The sequence below is a fragment of the Pleurodeles waltl genome, chromosome 4_1 (genome assembly GCF_031143425.1).
Source record: "Pleurodeles waltl isolate 20211129_DDA chromosome 4_1, aPleWal1.hap1.20221129, whole genome shotgun sequence".
NCBI lineage: Eukaryota > Metazoa > Chordata > Amphibia > Caudata > Salamandridae > Pleurodeles > Pleurodeles waltl.
Genome location: NC_090442.1, coordinates 607,399,481 through 607,421,538, shown reverse-complemented (window position 1 = coordinate 607,421,538; position 22,058 = coordinate 607,399,481). Strand labels below are relative to the sequence as shown.

The following is a 22,058-nucleotide window of genomic DNA, read 5'->3' as shown; positions in this document are numbered from 1 at the left end:
GTATTTAGGGGCAACCCTGAACCCAGCTCTTCAGATTTCCTGATGACCTCAAGAAAGGAGGACTGCTGAGCTGAAATCCCCACAGAGAAGAGGAGGAGACAACAGCTGACTCTGCCCCAGCCCTACTGGCCCGTCTCCTGTTTCAAAAAGCTGGAAGAAAAAAAGCAATGCGTTCTGTAGGACCTGATGCGGGCAGTCCCCTGAAAAGCCTCCTGAGGGCTGCCTGAATCACTGAGGACCAAGAAACCTCCGTGGACAGCGGACCTGTCCAAAAAAAAGACAAAGAAACCATCTTTAAAGGGACTCTAACCTCACTCCAGAAGCGTGAGTCAAACTACTCTGCACCCGACGCCCCCGGCCCTTGTCCAGAGAAACCATCTAGCCAGCGAGGATCCCCATGCGACTACGTCGACGTGTCCACTCTGGGCTTACCTCTTTACACCCCCACAACAATGCCTGCAGCGGGATTCCCAAGGTCCCCCTCCCCTGACCACGACTGCCTGGGACGAAGATATCCATCGCCTGGAGAAGCACTGCACCCGCAGCCACCAGGCCTGAGAGAAACCGAACACTGGTACAGCAACGACCAGCAGGCGGCCCTCACCCTTGTCCAGTTGGCGGCTTGCCCGAGAGACCCCCCTGTGTCTTGCCTGCAGCACCTAAGTGACCCCCGGATACCTCCATAGAGTTCTATTGAGAACCCGACGCCCTGTTTGCACACTGCACCTGGCCGTCCCTGTGGCGCTGATGGTGTGGTTTTTGTGCCTACTTGGGGCTCCTCCAGTACTCCTCCAAACCCCCCTGGTCTGCCCTCTGACAATGTGGGTACTTACCTGCAATCAGACCAGAACCAGAGTACCCCCTGTCTCCATAGGGGCCCATGTTATTTTGGCTCCTGTTTGACCTCTGCACCTAACTGGCCCTTGGTGCTGGGTGTTTTGGCTTATCTTGAACCCCCAACGGTGGGCTACCTGTGCCCTGGAGACTAAACCCATAAGTGCGGTACTTACCTCAGAAACTGAGACCTACTGGTGTGGCCTTGGACCCTTTACTGTACTTACCTTAAGTCCAGGATATTGGTCCCGTAAGACACTGTACTACTACTATACCTGTATGCAGTGCTTGTTGTTTCTCCATAGGATAACATTACCGCATCTGAAAAATGCACTGTCGACTTTTAAAAAATCTGGGTGATCTTGGTATCATAAGTTGTATAAAAGTATTTGTTATTTTTATAAATTGGTGTCTGATTTCTTTGAGTGTGTCTCACTCACTGTACGAGCGTGTGCCTTACATACTTAGTAGTACTCTCTGATATGCCTAACTGCTTGACCACACTACTCAAAAAGAGAGCGTTTGGGATGTCATTTGTGCCTATGTGATACCAGTGGGGATTGCTTGGATACTTTGCACAGTTTAACTCATTTTGGTCCACTTTATAAAAAGCCAGCTTCCTACAGCAGTGTAGGAGGCTGGACTGGCTTGTAGTGAGTACCAAGGGGTACTTGCACCTTGCACCAGGCCCAGTTATCCCTTATTAGTGTATAGGGTGTCTAGCAGCTTAGGCTGATAGATAATGGTAGCTTAGCAGAGCAGCTCAGGCTGAACTAGGAGACATGTGAAGCTACTACAGTACCACTTAGTGTCATATGCACAATATCATAAGAAAACACAATACACAGTTATACTAAAAATAAAGGTACTTTATTTTTATGACAATATGCCAAAGTATCTTAGAGTGTACCCTCAGTGAGAGGATAGGAAATATACACAAGATATATATACACAATAGCAAAAATATGCAGTATAGTCTTAGAAAACAGTGCAAACAATGTATAGTTACAATAGGATGCAATGGGGAAACATAGGGATAGGGGCAACACAAACCATATACTCCAAAAGTGGAATGCGAACCACGAATGGACCCCAAACCTTGTAGAGGGTCGCTGGGACTATTAGAAAATAGTGAGAGTTAGAAAAATAACCCTCCCCAAGACCCTGAAAAGTGAGTGCAAAGTGCACTAAAGTTCCCCTAAGGACAAAGAAGTCGTGTTAGAGGAATAATGCAGGAAAGACACAAACCAGCAATGCAACAACTGTGGATTTCCAATCTAGGGTACCTGTGGAACAAGGGGACCAAGTCCAAAAGTCACAAGCAAGTCGGAGATGGGCAGATGCCCAGGAAATGCCAGCTGCGGGTGCAAAGAAGCTTCTACTGGACAGAAGAAGCTGAGGTTTCTGCAGGAACGAAAAGGGCTAGAGACTTCCCCTTTGGTGGACGGATCCCTCTCGCCTTGGAGAGTCGTGCAGAAGTGTTTTCCCGCCGAAAGGACGCCAACAAGCCTTGCTAGTCGCAAATCGTGCGTTTGGGCGTTTTTGGACGCTGCTGGGGCCCAGGAGGGACCAGGAGGTCGCAAATTGGACCTGAAGAGAGAGGGGACGTCGAGCAAGACAAAGAGCCCTCACTGAAGCAGGTAGCACCCGGAGAAGTGCCAGAAACAGGCACTACGAGGATGCGTGAAACGGTGCTCGGCGAAGTTGCACAAAGGAGTCCCACGTCGCCGGAGACCAACTTAGAAAGTCGTGCAATGCAGGTTAGAGTGCCGTGGACCCAGGCTTGGCTGTGCACAAAGGATTTCCGCCGGAAGTGCACAGGGGCCGGAGTAGCTGCAAAGTCGCGGTTCCCAGCAATGCAGCCCAGCGAGGTGAGGCAAGGACTTACCTCCACCAAACTTGGACTGAAGAGTCACTGGACTGTGGGGGTCACTTGGACAGAGTCGCTGGATTCGAGGGACCTCGCTCGTCGTGCTGAGAGGAGACCCAAGGGACCGGTAATGCAGCTTTTTGGTGCCTGCGGTTGCAGGGGGAAGATTCCGTCGACCCACGGGAGGTTTCTTCTGAGCTTCTGGTGCAGAGAGGAGGCAGGCTACCCCCACAGCATGCACAAGCAGGAAAACAGTCGAGAAGGCGGCAGGATCAGCGTTACAGAGTTGCAGTAGTCGTCTTTGCTACTATGTTGCAGGTTTGCAGGCTTCCAGCGCGGTCAGCAGTCGATTCCTTATCAGAAGGTGAAGAGGGAGATGCAGAGGAACTCGGATGAGCTCTTGCATTCGTTATCTAAAGTTTCCCCAGAGACAGAGACCCTAAATAGCCAGAAAAGAGGGTTTGGCTACTTAGGAGAGAGGATAGGCTACTAACACCTGAAGGAGCCTTTCAGCAGGAGTCTCTGACGTCACCTGGTGGCACTGGCCACTCAGAGCAGTCCAGTGTGCCAGCAGCACCTCTGTTTCCAAGATGGCAGAGGTCTGGAGCACACTGGAGGAGCTCTGGACACCTCCCAGGGGAGGTGCAGGTCAGGGGAGTGGTCACTCCCCCTTCCTTTGTCCAGTTTCACGCCAGAGCAGGGGCTAAGGGGTCCCTGAACCGGTGTAGACTGGCTTATGCAGAATTGGGCACATCTGTGCCCAAGAAAGCATTTCCAGAGGCTGGGGGAGGCTACTCCTCCCCTGCCTTCACACCATTTTCCAAAGGGAGAGGGTGTCACACCCTCTCTCAGAGGAAGTTCTTTGTTCTGCCATCCTGGGCCAGGCCTGGCTGGACCCCAGGAGGGCAGATGCCTGTCTGAGGGGTTGGCAGCAGCAGCAGCTGCAGTGAAACCCCAGGAAGGGCAGTTTGGCAGTACCAGGGTCTGTGCTACAGACCACTGGGATCATGGGATTGTGCCAACTATGCCAGGATGGCATAGAGGGGGCAATTCCATGATCATAGACATGTTACATGGCCATATTCGGAGTTACCATTGTGAAGCTACATATAGGTAGTGACCTATATGTAGTGCACGCGTGTAATGGTGTCCCCGCACTCACAAAGTTCAGGGAATTGGCTCTGAACAATGTGGGGGCACCTTGGCTAGTGCCAGGGTGCCCTCACACTAAGTAACTTTGCACCTAACCTTTACCAGGTAAAGGTTAGACATATAGGTGACTTATAAGTTACTTAAGTGCAGTGTAAAATGGCTGTGAAATAACGTGGACGTTATTTCACTCAGGCTGCAGTGGCAGGCCTGTGTAAGAATTGTCAGAGCTCCCTATGGGTGGCAAAAGAAATGCTGCAGCCCATAGGGATCTCCTGGAACCCCAATACCCTGGGTACCTCAGTACCATATACTAGGGAATTATAAGGGTGTTCCAGTAAGCCAATGTAAATTGGTAAAAATGGTCACTAGCCTGTTAGTGACAATTTGGAAAGAAATGAGAGAGCATAACCACTGAGGTTCTGATTAGCAGAGCCTCAGTGAGACAGTTAGTCACTACACAGGTAACACATTCAGGCACACTTATGAGCACTGGGGCCCTGGGTTACCAGGGTCCCAGTGACACATACAACTAAAACAACATATATACAGTGAAAAATGGGGGTAACATGCCAGGCAAGATGGTACTTTCCTACAAGCAGCCCCCTTACAGTTTTTAGGATACCCCCGGGAGGGTGAATGGAATTATCACAAGCATATTGGAATTTGGAAGTGGGCATGCATGGGGCCCTCCGCTTATGCGCCCTTTTTTGCCCTCCTGGTACTTAAATGATGCACAGATCAGAAAACATGACAAGCTACAAGGCGCTCCAACCTCTTCCGTCTCCGAGGGTGCTCATCGCACTGAGAAGCAAGGACTGAGAGGGCAAGGGAAGGTTCCTAAACAATTTGATCTGTGACCGTGGCGGGGTCTAGGTGTGCCCAACACAGTCACCCACCAACGCTGACCACCGGCAGGAATAAGAGCACTGTATGCCTGCTTCTACCTGTACCTGTTTATCGCTGGTGGGTAAGCATGAAAGCAAGCCTGCTCCTGTAAGGGGCATGGCCAGTGCTGGGCATGCAGGCCACACTGAGGCACCCCTGTGGCTGTCAACCAGCGGGTGCCTGACTGGGATCAAAACAGGAAAGAGAAGAAATAAAATATGCCCAACCTCAGGGAAAAGAGCACCACAGAATCCTGTAGGGTCCATAACCCTAAGTACATTTTGTGTTTCTTTGGTGCCCGTAGACAGGGCAGGGGCTCCACCAACAGTATTATTGAGTGCTGTGGGTGTTGCCAGACGTGGAGCTGCCCCCAGGAGTGTAACACCAAAAGCCCTCTCAAGTCTCCAAAGTCATAGGATAGCAGCAGCAATAGTATTTCCAGTTCTCCTGGAGCTTGGGCCTGTAGGTTCAGAGCACGGGGGCCCATGTTGATGGGTGTTAAGGCTGCACTGTAGCATGGTGGAAGTCAAACAAGGACTCATGAACACAGGTTACTGAGAATGACATTTTCTTTATAATGACAGTTAACTGTGAATCATTGTATACATTACTGAAGGTCATGGAAATTATTACAGTCAATCACAACTATACCAGACGCATTACATGTATTAATGAAGGTCATTGAAATGCTTCAAAATGTGTTATTGACTATCACAAAGTTAACTGTGAATCACTTTAGGAATGAAGAATAATTTGTATATGCTTGCCCTCCATCCCCGCAAAGCTCCCCCCCCCCCCCACACACACACACTTTTTGCCGCCTTTAGAGTTACTAGATGCTAGTTTCAACGTTGGCAGTGCACTGAGAGCTGCTAATAAGACCTCAGTAACAGTGCTCTTTCCCATAAAATAAGCAACGTCTAATTATAACCCAATTGGCATAGACTTTAGCACGCCCGTAAGTCCCTAGTAAATGGTACCCCTTGGTACCTAGGGCATAGGTACTAAAGAGAGACCTAGGGCTGCAGCATGACTTATGCTATCCTAAGGGACCCGCACAGAAATTACACTCGGACTGTCATTGCAGGCTGCCTGGCATTGTGCAAACCATGTTTGAAAGACACTGCATGGGCTATATGTAAATCACTCCTACAGCAGACCTTTGAGTCCTAAGGCAGGGTGTAGCACATGTGAGGAATTATCTGCTTAAGCAGATATGCCACTTTAATGTCTGGTACCATTGTAAGATATTACAAATGATCAAGGAAGCCATCTTAAGGTATGTACTGTGCACTGATCAAAAAAGTTACCCAGCTACATAACAGCTTTACTTAAGCCTATTGTGTTTGGTATCAAACACCTGGTCTTAATAAATCCATACTGATGCTAATATTGGATTTATGACATGTACCCAGAGTGCACCTTAGAGGTGCCCCCTGAAACTCTGCTAGGCCTCTAGTGTGCTGTCTGACTGGTATCAACCAGCCTGCCGCCACAGATGAGTTTCTGACCCCATAGAGGTGAGAGACCGCACTCTCAGCGGTCAAAAACAGTCCCTGGTCCGGAGGAAGGTGGTATCACCTCATTCAGCAGGATTGCTAGTAAATCTGCATAACAAGACCAGGGACATCAAAGTCCCTGCTGCCTTTGGTATACAATCCCGGCTTCCTCCAGACTTAGAAATGCCACCACCTGCCGTAAGGCCCATTTGGCACCAAGTTAGGTGGGAATTAGAAAGTCAGGAGGCATGGTACAGTATGAGGCTAGCCACACCCTTTGGGTGGACTCCCAAAAGTGAATACAGAGGAAAGAATTCCACCATCTTGTGTGTGGTGTAATTAAGAACTCTGGGATAGGCTTATATCAACTCCTTCCAGGAAGTGGTCATATAGGGCGTGTAGTGACCCCAGAGGTAAGCAGCCCATTGGCTACTACCTTACACTTCCCTTAACACCATTAGTTAGTATTTGGGTGGCCCCCTGACACAAGGAAAACAGATCAGCACAAGACTTGATTACTGGGAACCAAGGAAGAAAGAAGGACCAAGAGAGCTAGAACCGGAGACTTGCACCAGAGATTGGCTCCAAACCTTGCCCGGCTGCTTGCATTTTGATAGTTGCTAGGACCAACTTCGCATAGAGCTGGAAAACCTCCTGAACCCCTTGATGGACTGCACAGCACCTCAACAACTGGGAAAGATCTCCCTTGGAGCAGAGGAGCTGCTTCCTTGCTTCTGCAGACACCACTCACAAATTCTGGTACTCTGTCCTGTTGGCTGTCGGGCCTACTGATGGAACAATGAGCCAGGAGTAAATTGCTTGCAGCTCAGCCTCGAAGTTCTGAGACGCTAACCTCTCCCAGAGCCTCCGTGCAACTATATCCAGGGTACCCCTTGCAACAACTAAGGCTTGTTTGTGGCCCATTCTGGACGCCCAACAGCACAAAGACAGGCCTCCAGTTGAGGGACGTCAGGATCCATAAGGCCAGCATCAAGTGTCCCTGCTGCCTTGTTTTCCCCTCTCCACAAGGTCACCAATACAGAAAGTGGTCCTCTGACCACCGCAACCCAACACCGAAAAGCACCTGAGCCCCACAGGCCGAGTCCAAGTGAACCAGCGGTGCCAACGAGGTCCAGAGACCCTCTAAAACTGAGACCACCCTTTGGTTTGACAAGACTAGTCCCCCAGTCCCTGCCTGCAGCTTCGTTCTGCAGTACGCTAAGAACCGCAAGAGCCTCTTGCAGAGCGACCCCTCCAGACGAAGCACCACTGCACACGAGCTGTGAAGCCTGGGTACCAGTTAACTAACAATGTCCCTGAGTGCCAGAGGCTCTCAAGACCTGAGCTGTCCTGTGGGTTCAATCGGACCAGCCCCCAAAATCCCTCCTTGGAGCCTCTTCCTTTCAGGACAGTTTCCCATTGACTTGAGTGGGGCACCCAACACTGAAACGCACCTCTGCACCTGGACGCCCCAGAGCCGACCTGTCGGTGCTGCTTTGGACCTTGACCACCACTTATCTTAAGACCAGAAGGACAGTCCTGTAATTCGTTGGCAAGTGACTGTATGCAGTATATGTTTTTCTCCATAGGATTACATTACTGTGTTACTCTGCAAATACAGTGCGTCTTCTATTTCTTGTAAAATCACTAACTTGAAAACTAAGTATATAAAAATAAGTGTTATTTTTCTAAATTGGACTTGACTTTCTTCTTGAGTGTGTGTCTGATTTATTGCCTCAGTGTGTTCAGAAAATGTTTACCACTACTCTCTGATAAGCCTAAACTGCTCACCCACATTTCCACAAAAGAGAGCATTCAGGGTTATTACGTAAAGCCTCTATCTACCATCAAGGGTCGTCTGTACTATCTGCATACTGTGCCCCTTTATTGCCACACTACATAGATAGCCACCTTCCTACCGTCACTACATGATTTTCAATCTATTATGCTATGATTTTAATGGTATTTTCATTGGTCTAGTATGACATATTTCTACTTTTATTAATGACACCCTGACAAAGCCAGTAGGTTGGCCTTTTAATAGCTACCTCCCGTTACATTGTGTCTAGTATATCTGGGAAGTATTCTGTTTATAGGGTCCAGGAATTGCTAAAGGTGTGAACTCTTAGTAGGTCTCATCATAAGCATTTCCACCTGCCCTTGTATCTATATAAATGAATGTGTAGCATTGAGTAGTGTGTATGTAATAAGTTTACTTTTTCTAAGCAAACACACTGACTTGTATAAGTAAAATCGCTTTATTAACTGTCGGTGCATACCTGTGGATGGGAATACTAGCCCTCACCACGTCCCCGGAGTAGGCCTTGGGCTATACTGCCTTGCTACTATGAGACAGTCAAGAACTATGACAGATTAGTTGGTTCCCAGCTGTTGGTTGGTTTCAGATTTATTACTTGAGGACGACTTATGTAACTAATAATCCAATTTCTTACAGTTAAATGTCCTAATCTCTTTATTTTTATTTTTTATTAATAACTGTGTCGGGTGTGTAAACTGTTTTTTGTTTACTTAACACAATGAATTCTAAATGTCATTTTTAGGTTGAGTATAGCAGGGCGCAAGCGCTGCTTTTCTGACGTGTTGGTATGTATCTGGGCTTTTAACCACACCCACCGCTATCACTCGTTCGTGGGCTTGCCTTTAAAAAATCCCATCTTTTCGTTGGTAACTGCTTTACATTTGTCCATCCTTAGGGTGGTTTTGTTACCGCCTTGGCCATCGACCCTGTTACATGGATAATTGCACTTTTTCCAATAACTTCGACTGCGAGCTAACTTTCCTGTTGTGTGTCTCCTTCACGCTTACGGCGACGCTTTGAAATGGCGTGCTTATGTCAACTGTTTTACTTTTTATTTTCAGTTTGTGTGGCAAGAAAAGTCCAGTTAGTAATTTTCAACGCAAATTGCTCCAACTCGAGCAAACGCAAGACACATTGCATTGCAGATGCTTGTTATATTATAGGTTTGTTTTTGCTGCACCTGCAAAAGGGGTCGTTTTTCAGTACATACTTTCAAAAACGTTTGGATTCTCATTTTGTTATGCATCCTATCACTGTGTCAAAAGACCCAGCTTTCCTTGTGTTTGCCAATATGTTGATCTTTACATCATCTCTACAATGCTTAGCAAATATTTGATATATATTCATTTGTTTGGTACCAAAAGGAACCCAGAACATGGAGCTGGAGGGGTCAGGAGACTCCAGGCCATGTTGATTCCCAAGACATTTGATCAGTCTAAACGTGTCTGACACTGGCAGTACAATAAACAGCTTGCCGCATGCTCTGGAGTACATCATTCATGGATCACAATTTCTGCTTTGGATCATAAGTCCATAGCGATATAATAAGCAATGCTTTTGGTGGTGAACACCTTTTTTGTTGCCATGGTTGATGAGGCAGTGGAGCGCATGAAAAAGAGCACCAAAACTGCTCTGGCAATTGGTACTCAGCAATCAAGAGGCTCCTTTTGCTATGGGGCAGCAATGTAACCCCTATGAGTTGCATAGGAATCATTTATGCTCACCAGCCAAGAATGATGAAACTACTTGAAGCCTTAAGAAATGTCTGCAAGTTTTACGCCATTTACTTTTATTTGCAAACCCAGGTAACATTGGATGTTGCAATGACCCTCATCTTTAGCTTGATCTCTTGTGCTCTGCCTATAAATATCAACTGGCACGTGATAATCTCAAGGTTAGAATAGAGACAATCCAATAGAAGACTACAATATCTGAAATGACAGCTAAGACACAGTATATCTCATCAGTAAAATGATAAGGTTAGTTGGCAGATGTTTTCCATATACTAACCCCAGCCTTTACTCTTCCCCTCACCCGCACCACTTACATGCAAGGGTTGAGCTAGTTCTAAAGTGAATGGGCAGTGCCAGTATCAAAGACGTTGTCCTTCATATGTGGTGATGTTTGATTGTCATGGCAGTGGCTCAGTTGCTTACAATTTTACAAATTACGTACTGTGTGTAGTGACCTATGTGCATTTTCCATGATTTTCCCATCTGATGCAAATACCAGTGGTACAGTGCAAGAAATTGCCACCTGCAGCTCAGTGATTGCAATACATCATTTCAGGCATACAGATCCCAGATCACTGATTTTGGCAACCATGTCCCTGAAATCTTCCAATTAATTTACTTAAATCTTCCAGAAAGATGTATACACATACATAGAGAGCCATTCGATCCTGTGACACATATTTTGTCTCAAAATGTAAAGGATACGGAACATGAAATCATCAAAACCAACTACAGGTTTTACCACTTTCTGTTTGCTATGTGTTACACTACTTATGTCATTTATTTGAAGCTAAAGTTGAGTTACTCAGCCATTTGTGTAAACTGTACAGTGTTATCTGCTCACTTGGAGATCACAGAATGCATTAATCTCATAAGCATGGTAAGTGAAATTCACATTACAAATGAGAATCAGTGATGTTTATATGTGCAGTGTGACAAGGTGGTGTTTTGATCTCCTATATATTTCATACCCAGGCTTGTTTCACCTGTATATGTAAATCACGGTATTCAGCTATCTTGTTTCCTCTTGAATATCACCATCAGAGTGAGCTTTGCATATTTTGATATTAGACAAGCACTGGTGCATTTCAGCAAACAGACTTAACCCAAAAAGCAACTTATATAAAAAGGAAATGATGCTAGGTGGGTTTTTCCAGACTGTCGATGGATGGCACTCCTCAGTTATTTACAAGGTAGCAAAATGCCACCTGTCCAGAAAAGTGCACACTGCAAAAAGGCAGCTAATTTGGCTTCGTTTAAATCTTGTCCTTCAAGGAAATATATAATCATAGCTGGTTAAGTTTTGTTTGCACATTTAGTAATAGTTACTGGTTGAAGATTCACTAATAGGCGGTGGGGAAGACAACTTTGAATTGTTTGTTTGCTACTAATGGAATTTCAGACGCCCATTGTTATTTGGTATGCTGCTTTTCAGTTGAGTTACAACATCTGAAATTAGAATTCTTATGCATAATATTACTTATGACGCTGTTTTGAATTCATTTGACACCCTCCCACCCCAGTAGACATTGTTTACAATTTGTTTTATATAATGGCATAGATTTTCACATCTTTTCTTATTAATGCCTTTACTAGCATATTGCTCCCCTGGTTCTGAGGGTTGGCCTTCCTTTTCTTCTCGGCCAGCACAGAGGTGCCCTATCCACGTCTTGTCAAACGTATTGAAAGCAACCAGGGGATGAGCAGCAGCTTTTGCAAATGTAGTGTAGATGACTTTGTGCCATTGGTTAGAGGTAGGAACGTAACCGGTTTTAGTTGGACTGCTTACGTCAGGGGTGCTGCCTGGGGGAAGGGTTTTGGGAGTTGGAGCTGTTAGTATTTTCATAAATGCAAGACATCACCAGTGCTCACTGTCACCCTGCGTCTGAGTATGCCAACATCTCAAAGGAAAATGGTATTGTCATTTCATTGAGACTGTCTTCTCCACCAAACCACTGGTTAACACCTTAAAGAAGACAATCCTACGTGAGGGGTCGGGCATGGCAGGACAATATCTTTATCCTAATGAAGAAATAAATACACATATTGGATGTTTTTGTTATTCTCGGTCCTTTGTAGAAACCAACAATCCCAGGTGACCCTGAGGTGGCATTCTAGCTATCTATAGCCTATTGTTCCTTTGAAAGATTATCAGCTGCTGGAAACTGAAAGAAAGAACATTGATACACCAGATTGTGACATGCTTACAATTGTATTTGTCTTACTCCCTTCCAAAAAGTTATCTGTGGAAAAAGCCAACATTGTAATGGAAATTGCTGACAATCTCCTCAACAGCCCATATTTTGAGCACACAGAAGGTATTGCCAGTTTGCCCTTGATTGAATGAATTATTCAAAGGCAAAACTGAAGGTAGAAGGAACATTCCATGTAATTCTGTTTGAAGTTTTGTCTGTGACTAGCTAAAATCCATTTTATCCATTGCTGGCATATCTATCCCCAAAAGGCTGCTCCCACTAATTAGCACCCATGCACAGAAGAGCCTAATGAGCTCCATAATTCGTTTCTGATTATCTGGAGATTTTTGATAGCTCCATCCTGAGCTTCCTGATAGGCCAAAATTCAGGGCAATTTTAAGACCTTATTAACATTTAAATTAATACAGCAACAAAGGTTTAGACGACAGCGTACAACATTTTATTCAATAACATTTGTTTATTTCTTTTTGCAAATCATATGTGTTATCAGTCTTTAGGAGACTGAGCCACCTTCCTGAAAGAGTTCCTTTACAATGAACATCAGGGAAAATAAGTTGCAATACACTTAATGTTTATAGACCACCTCGATGTTCTGCACCTTGTGCTGAGTTTATGATCAATGTAAAAAAAAAAAAAAAATTGCTCTTTAGAGTTTACCCTACTGACTGTGCTTTGGTACACAGATTGAAGTACTTTTATTTTGTATTGCATTGCATTTTGATCTACCTAATGTTGTTCTGGAAAATGTATGGTTCACCTCAATTTTATTTTGTTTAGATCAGCAAGCTTGCTGCAGAAAGCCAGTATTCTCCCACACTTGTGCTGAAACTGATTCACATTTGGAGCAAAAATGCAAGGTAATATTTTATTGCTTAGGTGACTGGGTGACAATGTAAATGGAAACAATTTTAATCCAATTTACACTAGTCCGCTCCTTATTTGTATTTCTAAAGATAGAAACGACATAATGAATGATTGTAATAATATGGAAATGGTATGATTAACATGTCATAACATATGTGAAATGTATCAAGCCAGTTAAGCCAGCATATAAGATGTTATTGGATTGTGTCATAAAATATTACTTGTTTTGAGACTGGAATTCAAGAGAGAGGATCTTCACCCTCTTCTTCTCCTGGTTACAAAATTATTTTCTTCAGAAGCAATTTCCCAATATTAGCTGTTAGAAGAGAACAGGTTTTGCTGGAAAGAATATTCAAAAGGATAGAGTATAAAGTCTGCCAGCGATATAAAGATTTCCACGAAGGCTCGTTTCCTGGAATTGTGCAATTGAAGCAATTAAGTAAATGTGGTTTGGTGTGCTGAAGGACCTAGAGAGTGACCTGCAGACAGTGCCATTGTTAGATCTTGTTATAAAGTGCTTAAGTCCATTTTGTCTCGGGTTTTGGGCAATAACTGATGCAAGCTTGATGAGCAAACTAGCTGCTGCTGAGCTGAAAACATACGACCGTACTTGATTTTCCCTTGTAAGAGATAAAGATCTGTTAGCAAAATATAAATAAATGAGGCTATAGTGTATGGTTTCTGCGGATATAACTACATCACTCCCGACCTATGCTCACTAAGCTGTGACCTGATTGATGGCAGGTCTGTGTTCTAGAAAGTCTGCTACAAAGCCATCCACATAGGTTCCCCGAAAATAACCCGCATAAAGTGGCCAGTTTAATTGGAGAACACATTCTGCACAGCAAGGATTACTTTTCTGTGAAACCCCCCTGCTTTAACAGTCAAAGATCGCTCTCTGATTCTTACACTGGATGGCCCTTAATGTCTGGAATTACTTTCTCCCTGAGCTTCACCACGTCTCCTGTGTGGCTTTTTGTAAGCAGGAAATGAAGGCCTTACTAGATAACACGTATGCCTCATAAAACCTTGGGCTACTTTTTGTATTTATCCCCTATTACTTTACTCTGGAACCAACCTTATCTGTTGTTTCTGTTTCTCTTCAAATAATGTATTATGATATACAAGTACATTTTTGAATATGTGAAATGTCCTTCCAATTGTGGGGGTTTCATGCATTCTGAACAGCAAGATATCTTGTCATGTGGCATAACGTGAGAAAAACCTGAATAAAATGTGGTTGAAGTATCTCATAAGAGAGGTTCAGACAGATTCTACCTGTAAGGCTTCAGCTGGATTGATGTGTGATTGCAGACTTCTATGATTATTCACGGGGATGCCTGTACTGACCAGACTGAAGCCCTGAAAGCAGATCTTCGATTGATGCCTTTCTTATGCAAGGGTAGTGGTTTAAGAACACAAGACATGTCATCTCATTTTCTGTCATATTAAACCACTGGACAACTCATCACTCTGAAATGATATTAATAAAACTAGATGAATAGAGAGAATACAATCTGCTTTCCATATGTCTAAATAGATGTGTAATACTTGTGTGTGTCAGTAAGAAAACATTAAATGTAATTCTAAAATGTGAGATTGAAAATACATAAAATAAAGCAGTTGGAAGGAAACGTGAATTCAGCACTCAGTGCTCTTGTATTCTCTGTTTTATTACCAGATACTTCCTTTTGCTCGGCAAGCAGAAACCTGGATACGCAGAATGTGACATACTTACAAACGTGTTTGCATTACTCCCTACCAAAAATTTATCTGTGGAAACAGCCACCATTGTAATGGATATTGCTGACAATCTCCTTAACAGCCCAGATTTTGAGCCCACAGAAGGTGTTACCAGTTTACCCTTGGTTGAATGTGACCATCTGAATATCAAAAGCAAAACTGAAGGTAGGAGGAAAACTTTATCATTCTGTTTGAAACTAAAATCCACTTTATCTATACTGCGTATCTATCCCCAAAAGACTGCCACCCACTCATTAGCACCTACGTACAGAAAAACCTAATGAGCTGCATAATTTTTTTCTGAATATCTAGAGATTTTTACTACCTCCATCCTGACAGGCCAAAGTTCAGGACAATTTTTAAAACCTTATCTATATTCAAATTAATACAGCTACAAAGGTTTAAATGACAGCTCACAGTATTTCGTTCACTTACATTTGTTATACAGTGTGTTTTAAAGCCTGGACATTCAATATCAGCCACCCATGAAACTGATAGAATCACATATAAGTGTTGCAACTCACGAATCCCCCCATAAGGCCACGATGCACTGTGACTGCATAGTTCCAAAATGCTTTTTTTTTTTTTAAACTTGGTCGCTCCCACCAGGATATCAGAGTGATAGCAGAATTCCTAGAGTGCTGAATGCATTACCTTTGTGAGCAATTTGATTCAGAAGCATGCATGCTAGCGGCCAGCTCTGCTTTTTATCTTTGATTATTGTTGGTGGTGGTTCAGAAATATGCCCCTTCAGACGCACTCTTGTGATGGGTCAGCTTGTACAGTAGTGCTGTCAGTGATAGAAGAAACTCTAACCCTGTGCAACACACCCATAGAAATACCTATAGCAGTGAACTGAAGGCTTTCTCTGTATGCAGGAAGATTACTTCAGATGCCCAACTCTGGGTGGAGCTGGTGAATCAAGGCAAAGAGAATGTGCAAACTTTGTGAAACATGATGAACCCAGCCTAATCAGGGATTGCCAAACCTGTCTAGAAGGATTTAGCCTGGTACCACATACTTGAGTGATTAAGTCCCTTCTAACTGGACAGAGGCTTGCTCTAGCTATCCCAAGGTGCTCTATCTTGGTAAGTGTATTCGGGCAGCCTTAGGCTTATTAGTGTTGCATACACAGAGTCAATAAATGATGCACACACTCAAGAAAGAGATCCACACCAATTTAGAAAAATAACACTTATTTTCATATATATATTTTGAAACCAGGAACTGTGTAAATAGGTAAGTAGTTTGTTTTGAGAAATTATTGTTTTGTAAGTAAACAGAAATACATTTGGATTAGTATCTTTAAAGCGGTAATGTTATCCTATGGGAAAGAAACATATACTGCGTATGGCTACTTAGCAGTGACTTACAGCACTGTTCTTCTGAATGTAAGGTAAGTTTGAGGCAAGGTCCAAGGCAGCACCAACAGGTCTCCTCAGTTGGTCCTGAGGTGTCCGGGTGCAGAGGTGATTTTCTGTGTTGGGTGCCCAATTAAATCAATGGGGAACAGTCTGGTTCAAAAGAGGCTGCATGTAAGGACTGGAGGGCGGGGGGGGTGAGCCCACAGGGGGTTCTTGGGCACTCAGAGAAACAGTTGGACCACTGGAAAGTGGGCTGGAGGGCTCATGTGCAGTGCTGCTTTATCCGGTGGGGTCGTGCTGTGGGAGGCACTTGCAGTTTTCGGGTACCTGCAAAAACAGGCTGCAGGCAGGGACTGGGGGGACCAGTGCTGACAAACCCAAATGGGGGTTCAGCTCTGAAGGACTCCGGACCCTGTGGGCACCGTTGGTCAACTTCTCCTCGGGCTGTGGGACTCTGGTGCAGTGGTGCTTTGAGGTGTTGCATCGCTGCGGTCCAGAGGCTCTCTCAGTTCCTGCTGTCCAGAAAGAGACTGCCGCCAGGGGATAGGGGGGCAGTCTGGCTGAACCCCAAGGTGGGGCTCAGCTCTTGAAAGTCTCTGTGCCTCACATGCACTGTCGGTTCACCGCAACTTAGGCTGGAGGGCTTGGGTGCAGTGCAGCTTTGTCCGGCAGGGCAGCGCTGCAGAGGCTCTCGTGTTGGTCTTTTTTGTGCCTGCATAAGTGCAGGAAAGCATCTCCTCTGCTCCAAGGGAGATGATGCTGGCCGGTTGAAGTTGTGGGTCACTCCTCCACAGTTTTGGGAGTTGACACCACTTTCTGGATGAGCCGAGTCAATGCATTTGTCAGGGGCAGCAGGCAGGCAGGCTGGCAGGGTTGGTGCCAAGTCAGTTGCTGCTCCTCAGTTCTCACATCTTTGGCTCTTCTTTGTCCTTTCTTCTTCAGGCAGACAAACCTGAAGTTCTGGATTCAGGGGGCCCCCTAAATACTACATTTTGGAGCGTTAGGGGAGTGAGGAGTAGTAGCCAATGGGTGGCCTACCCTCAGGGTCACTACACCTCCTGTAGAACCACTTCCTGTGGGAAGTGGCCATAACTCTGTCCTAGTTTTCGAAAATCTGCCATCATCCAAGATGGAGGAACTTACCTAGAGTGGTATACACAGGGCAGCTCGACATAGGGTTGTGTCTGGCTTAGGTGTGTTCCACACCTACTCGCATATTAATTTACCACCTGTCCTGGTTCCAAATAGGCCTCAGGGCAAGGGTTGGCATCTCCTAGGTGTGGAGGGTGACAGGTCGCTTATCAAAGGCAGCAGAGGCTTTGAAGCCTCCGACCTTGGTATGATAATTGCTAGCCATCCTATTTCTAGGAGGTGTAGACACCTCCTGCCAGATCAAGCATTGTTCCAGACTGCTGTGAGCCGGTCTCTCACCTCCTACGGGGTCAGAAGTGAGTCTGTACTGGCAGACTGTTCGGTTCCTGTCAGCCAGCAAACTAGATGACAAGTAGGTTTCAGGGGGTACCTCTAGGGTACCCTCTGGCTTCATATATTAATAAATACATCGCTGGAACCAGTGTGGGTTCATTAATACGAGATGTTTGATACCAAACACAATAAGTTTCACTGAAGCCATTATGTAGCTGGGAAACTAGTTTTGACCAGTGTCCAGTATATACCTGCCTTCCCTGTTCCCTTGTAATGTCTAAGGAGTGACTTGGACATCGCAGGGGCATATCTGCTCATGCAGATATGTCCACACATGTAGTATAATACACCCTGCCTTAGAGCTGTAAGGCCTGCAGTTTCTGTAGGCATGGCACACAGGATGTCTAATTTTCACTTTTGTCTGCACCCTGTCATACAGCCTGCAATGGCAGTCTGCATTAGTGTGGGGAGAGTACCCTCAAGGTGGCACAATACAATACATGCTGCAGTCCTTAGTGACCCTCCTTAAACCCAGGCCCTAGGTACCTGGTGTACCATTTACTTGGGACTCACAGAGGTGCTAAAGGTATTGGCAATTTGGGAACAATTGCACGGTTTTACAGGAAGAGATCTGATACTTGGGGGGGGGGGGGGGGGGGGTGGCGGCTTAGCAGGAGCCTAGTGCACTTCTGTCAAAATTGCATCAAATACCAGGTAAAAGTGAGGTTGACCATGACAGAAAGGGGCACTTTCCTAACTATCATTCCTTTTTCCTGATATGTTTTCTAGAATTTGGCTTTCTAGATTTTCCTCCACTCAGGACTTTGTCAGTATGTCATTGTAGGAAAATGGCCCTTCCTGCAGTTACACCCGCCCCCCACACACACACCTTTTGCCTGATATTGATGCGGACTGGACTGAGAGTGTGCTAGGATCCTGCTAACTAGGCCCCAGCACCAGTGTTCTTTCACTAAAAATGTACCATTGTTCCCACATTGCCACACCTCTGGCACACAGGTATCAAGGGCCCTGTAACCAGAGAACATCCCTAAGGGCTGCAGCATGTGTTGTGCCACCCTACGGGACCCCTCACCTAACACATGCACACTGCCATTGCAGATAGTGTATATTGGTGGGAAGAAAAAGGCGAAGTCGACATGGCGACCCCCTCAGGGTACCTTGTACACAAAACACTGCCTGTGGCATAAGTAAGTCACCCCTTTAGCAGGCCTTAAAGCCCTAAGGCAGGGTGCACTATACAACAGGTGAGGGCATAACTGCATGAGCACTATGCCCCTACAGTGTCTAAGTCCTTTCGTAGACATTATAAGTCCAGTGTGGGCATACTAGGTATATGGTCTGGGAGTCTGTCAAAACGAACTCCACAGTTCCATAATGGCTACACTGAATACTGGGAAGTATAGTATCAAACTTCTCAGAATAATAAAACCCGGGAGTGCTTCACACCTCCCCCTGCTGGAAATGTAACACCTGGCGGTGAGCCTTAAAGGCTCAAGCCTCGGGTTACAGTGCCCTTAGGGCACTCTAGCTAGTGGAGATGCCCGCCCCCCAGACACAGCCCCACTTTTGGCAGCAAGTCTGGTGGGAAAATCAGGAAAACAGGGAAGAGTGACCACCCCTTAGGTGTCCAGAGCTGAGGTGACCCCCTTCCCGTAAAATCCTCCATCTTGGTTTGGAGGACAGGGACCAATAGGATAGGAATTTGCCCCCCCCGCCTCCCCGCCACAAAGGGCATGGGCACAAGGAGGGTGTAGCTACCCTCAGGAACAGTAGCCATTGCCTACTGTCCCCTGACCCCAATACGCCTCTAAATCTAGAATTTAAGAGCCTCCCTGAACCCAGCTCACCAAATTCCTGCGGACCTACAAAGAAGAAGGACTGCTGAGCTGAAACCCCTGCAGAGAAGAAGGAAGGCGACAACTGCTTTGGCCCCAGCCCTACCGGCCTGTTTCTGGTTTCAGAGAACCTGCAAAAAGAACAGCGACACATCCTGTGGGCACAGCGACCTCTGACAACTCCAGAGGACTTTCCTGCACCCCAACAGGACCAAGAACTCCAGTTGACCGTGGCTCTGTCCCAAAGAAACTTTCTACCCAGGACTCCCACCTCACTCAAGATGTGTGAGTCCTGACCCCTGTGCACCCGACGCCCACGGCCTGTGTCCAGGTGGTCCACCCAGCAAGAAAGGGTTGCCAGGCAATTGGGAACAAGAGCCCACCCTGGGTTGACCCCTCCAAACCCCCATGACGACGCCTGCTGAGATAATCCAGAGGACCTCCCCCACGACCGTGAGCTCTGGACGAAGATATCCGAAGCCTACAGGACGCACTGCACCTGCAGCCCCCAGGCCTTGGAGAAATCGACACCCGGTGCAGCGACGATCAACAGGCGGCCCTCTTCCCTGTCCGACCAATGGTGTGCCCGAGACACCACCCCGGACCTCGCCTGCCGCATCTGAGTGACCCCCGGGGTCTCCCATAGATCTACATTGCAAACCTGATGTCCTGTTTGCACCCTACAACCAGCCGCCCCTGTGCCACTGAGGGTTTGTGTTTGGTGCCTACTTGGAGCACCTCCAATGCACTTTCAATCACCCCTGGTCTGCCCTCCGAGTTGCGGGTACTTACCTGCTGGCTGACCAAGATCCTAGTACCACCCTGTCTCCATAGGAGCCAACGTTAATTTGGTTCCTCTTTGAACTCTGCACCCAACAGGCCCCATGTTGCTGGTGGTGGGTGTTTGAGGTTAACTTGAACCCCCTAGGTCGGACTACCTAAAACACAGAGATAGGAACTGTAAGTCATGTACTTACCTGTTAAACTGTTAAATCTTTTCTTCCCCCAGGAACTGTTGAAAATTGCACTTTCTACTTTTAAAATAGGTTTTTGCCATTTTAAAGAAAACTGTATACATTGTTGATTCCATTCAGAGTTCCAAGTATTCCTATGCAAAGTACCTTTCATTTTATGTGCTTACCTGCAAACCGAATCTTGTGGTTCTAGAAATAAATGAACAAAATATATTTTTCTATATAAAAATCTATTGGTCTGGAGTTAAGTAATTGAGTGTGTGTTTCTTCTATTGCTTGTTTGTGTACAACAAATGCTTAACACTACCCTCTTATAAGCCTAACTGCTCGACCATACTACCACAAATAGGGCATTAGTATTCACTATTATTGCCTCTGTCAAGCCTCTGAGGAACCCTGTACTCTGTGCACACTATAAATCATTTTGAAATAGTATATACAGAGCCAGCTTCCTACACCTGTCCTGAAATAAAATAAATAAAAATAAAATTTATATATGTAGGAAGTTGGCTCTGTATGTGCTATTTCAAAGTAAGGAATAGCATGCACAGAGTCCAAGGGTTCCCCTTAGAGGTAAGATAGTGGCAAAAAGAGATAATACTAATGCTCTATTTGGTGGTAGTGTGGTCGAGCAGTAGGCTTATCAAAGGAGTAGTGTTAAGCATTTGTTGTACATACACATAGACAATAAATGAGGTACACACACTCAGAGACAAATCCAGCCAATAGGTTTTGTTATAGAAAAATATATTTTCTGAGTTTATTTTAAGAACCACAGGTTCAAATTCTACATGTAATATCTCATTTGAAAGGTATTGCAGGTAAGTACTTTAGGGACTTTAAATCATTACATTAGCATGTATACTTTTTACATAAAACACAATAAGCTGTTTTAAAAGTGGACACTTAGTGCAATTTTGACAGTTCATGGGAGAGGTAAAGTATTGTTAGGTTTCACAGGTAAGTAAGTCACTTACAGGATTCAGTTCTTGGTCCAAGGTAGCCCACCGTTGGGGGTTCAGAGCAACCCCAAAGTCACCACACCAGCAGCTCAGGGCCGGTCGGGTGCAGAGGTCAAAGAGGTGCCCAAAACACATAGGCTTCAATGGAGAGAAGGGGGTGCCCCGGTTCCAGTCTGCCAGCAGGTAAGTACCCGCATCTTCGGAGGGCAGACCAGGGGGGTTTTGTAGGGCACCGGGGGGGACACAAGTCAGCACAAAAAGTACACCCTCAGCAGCGCGGGGGCGGCCGGGTGCAGTGTGCAAACACGCGTCGGGTTTACAATGGTTTTCAATGAGAGATCAAGGGATCTCTTCAGCGTTGCAGGCAGGCAAGGGGGGGGGCTCCTCGGGGTAGCCACCACCTGGGCAAGGGAGAGGGCCTCCTGGGGGTCACTCCTGCACAGGAGTTCCGTTCCTTTAGGTGCTGGGGGCTGCGGGTGCAGGGTCTTTTCCAGCCGTCGGGAAATGGAGTTCAGGCAGTCGCGGTCAGGGGGAGCCTCGGGATTCCCTCTGCAGGCGTCGCTGTGGGGGCTCAGGGGGGACAACTTTGGTTACTCACGGTCTTGGAGTCGCCGGAGGGTCCTCCCTGAGGTGTTGGTTCTCCACCAGTCGAGTCGGGGTCGCCGGGTGCAGTGTTGCAAGTCTCACGCTTCTTGCGGGGAGTTGCAGGGGTCTTTAAATCTGCTCCTTAAAACAAAGTTGCAGTTCTTTTGGAGCAGTGCCGCTGTCCTCGGGAGTTTCTTGTCTTTCTTGAAGCAGGGCAGTCCTCAGAGGATTCAGAGGTCGCTGGTCCCTTGGAAAGCGTCGCTGGAGCAGGTTTCTT

General features: G+C 46.0%; 1 protein-coding gene across 1 annotated transcript in view; it reads left to right on the top strand.

Annotated features, from left to right (window-relative positions):
- The window catches only part of UTP20 (UTP20 small subunit processome component), a 966,235-nt gene that overhangs the window by 423,682 nt on the left and 520,495 nt on the right, over positions 1-22,058 (top strand). The window contains exons 29-30 of the mRNA XM_069229033.1: positions 12,786-12,865; positions 14,554-14,780. Coding sequence (XP_069085134.1) covers positions 12,786-12,865; positions 14,554-14,780 — 307 coding nt within the window. The remainder of the gene's footprint in view (positions 1-12,785; positions 12,866-14,553; positions 14,781-22,058) is intronic.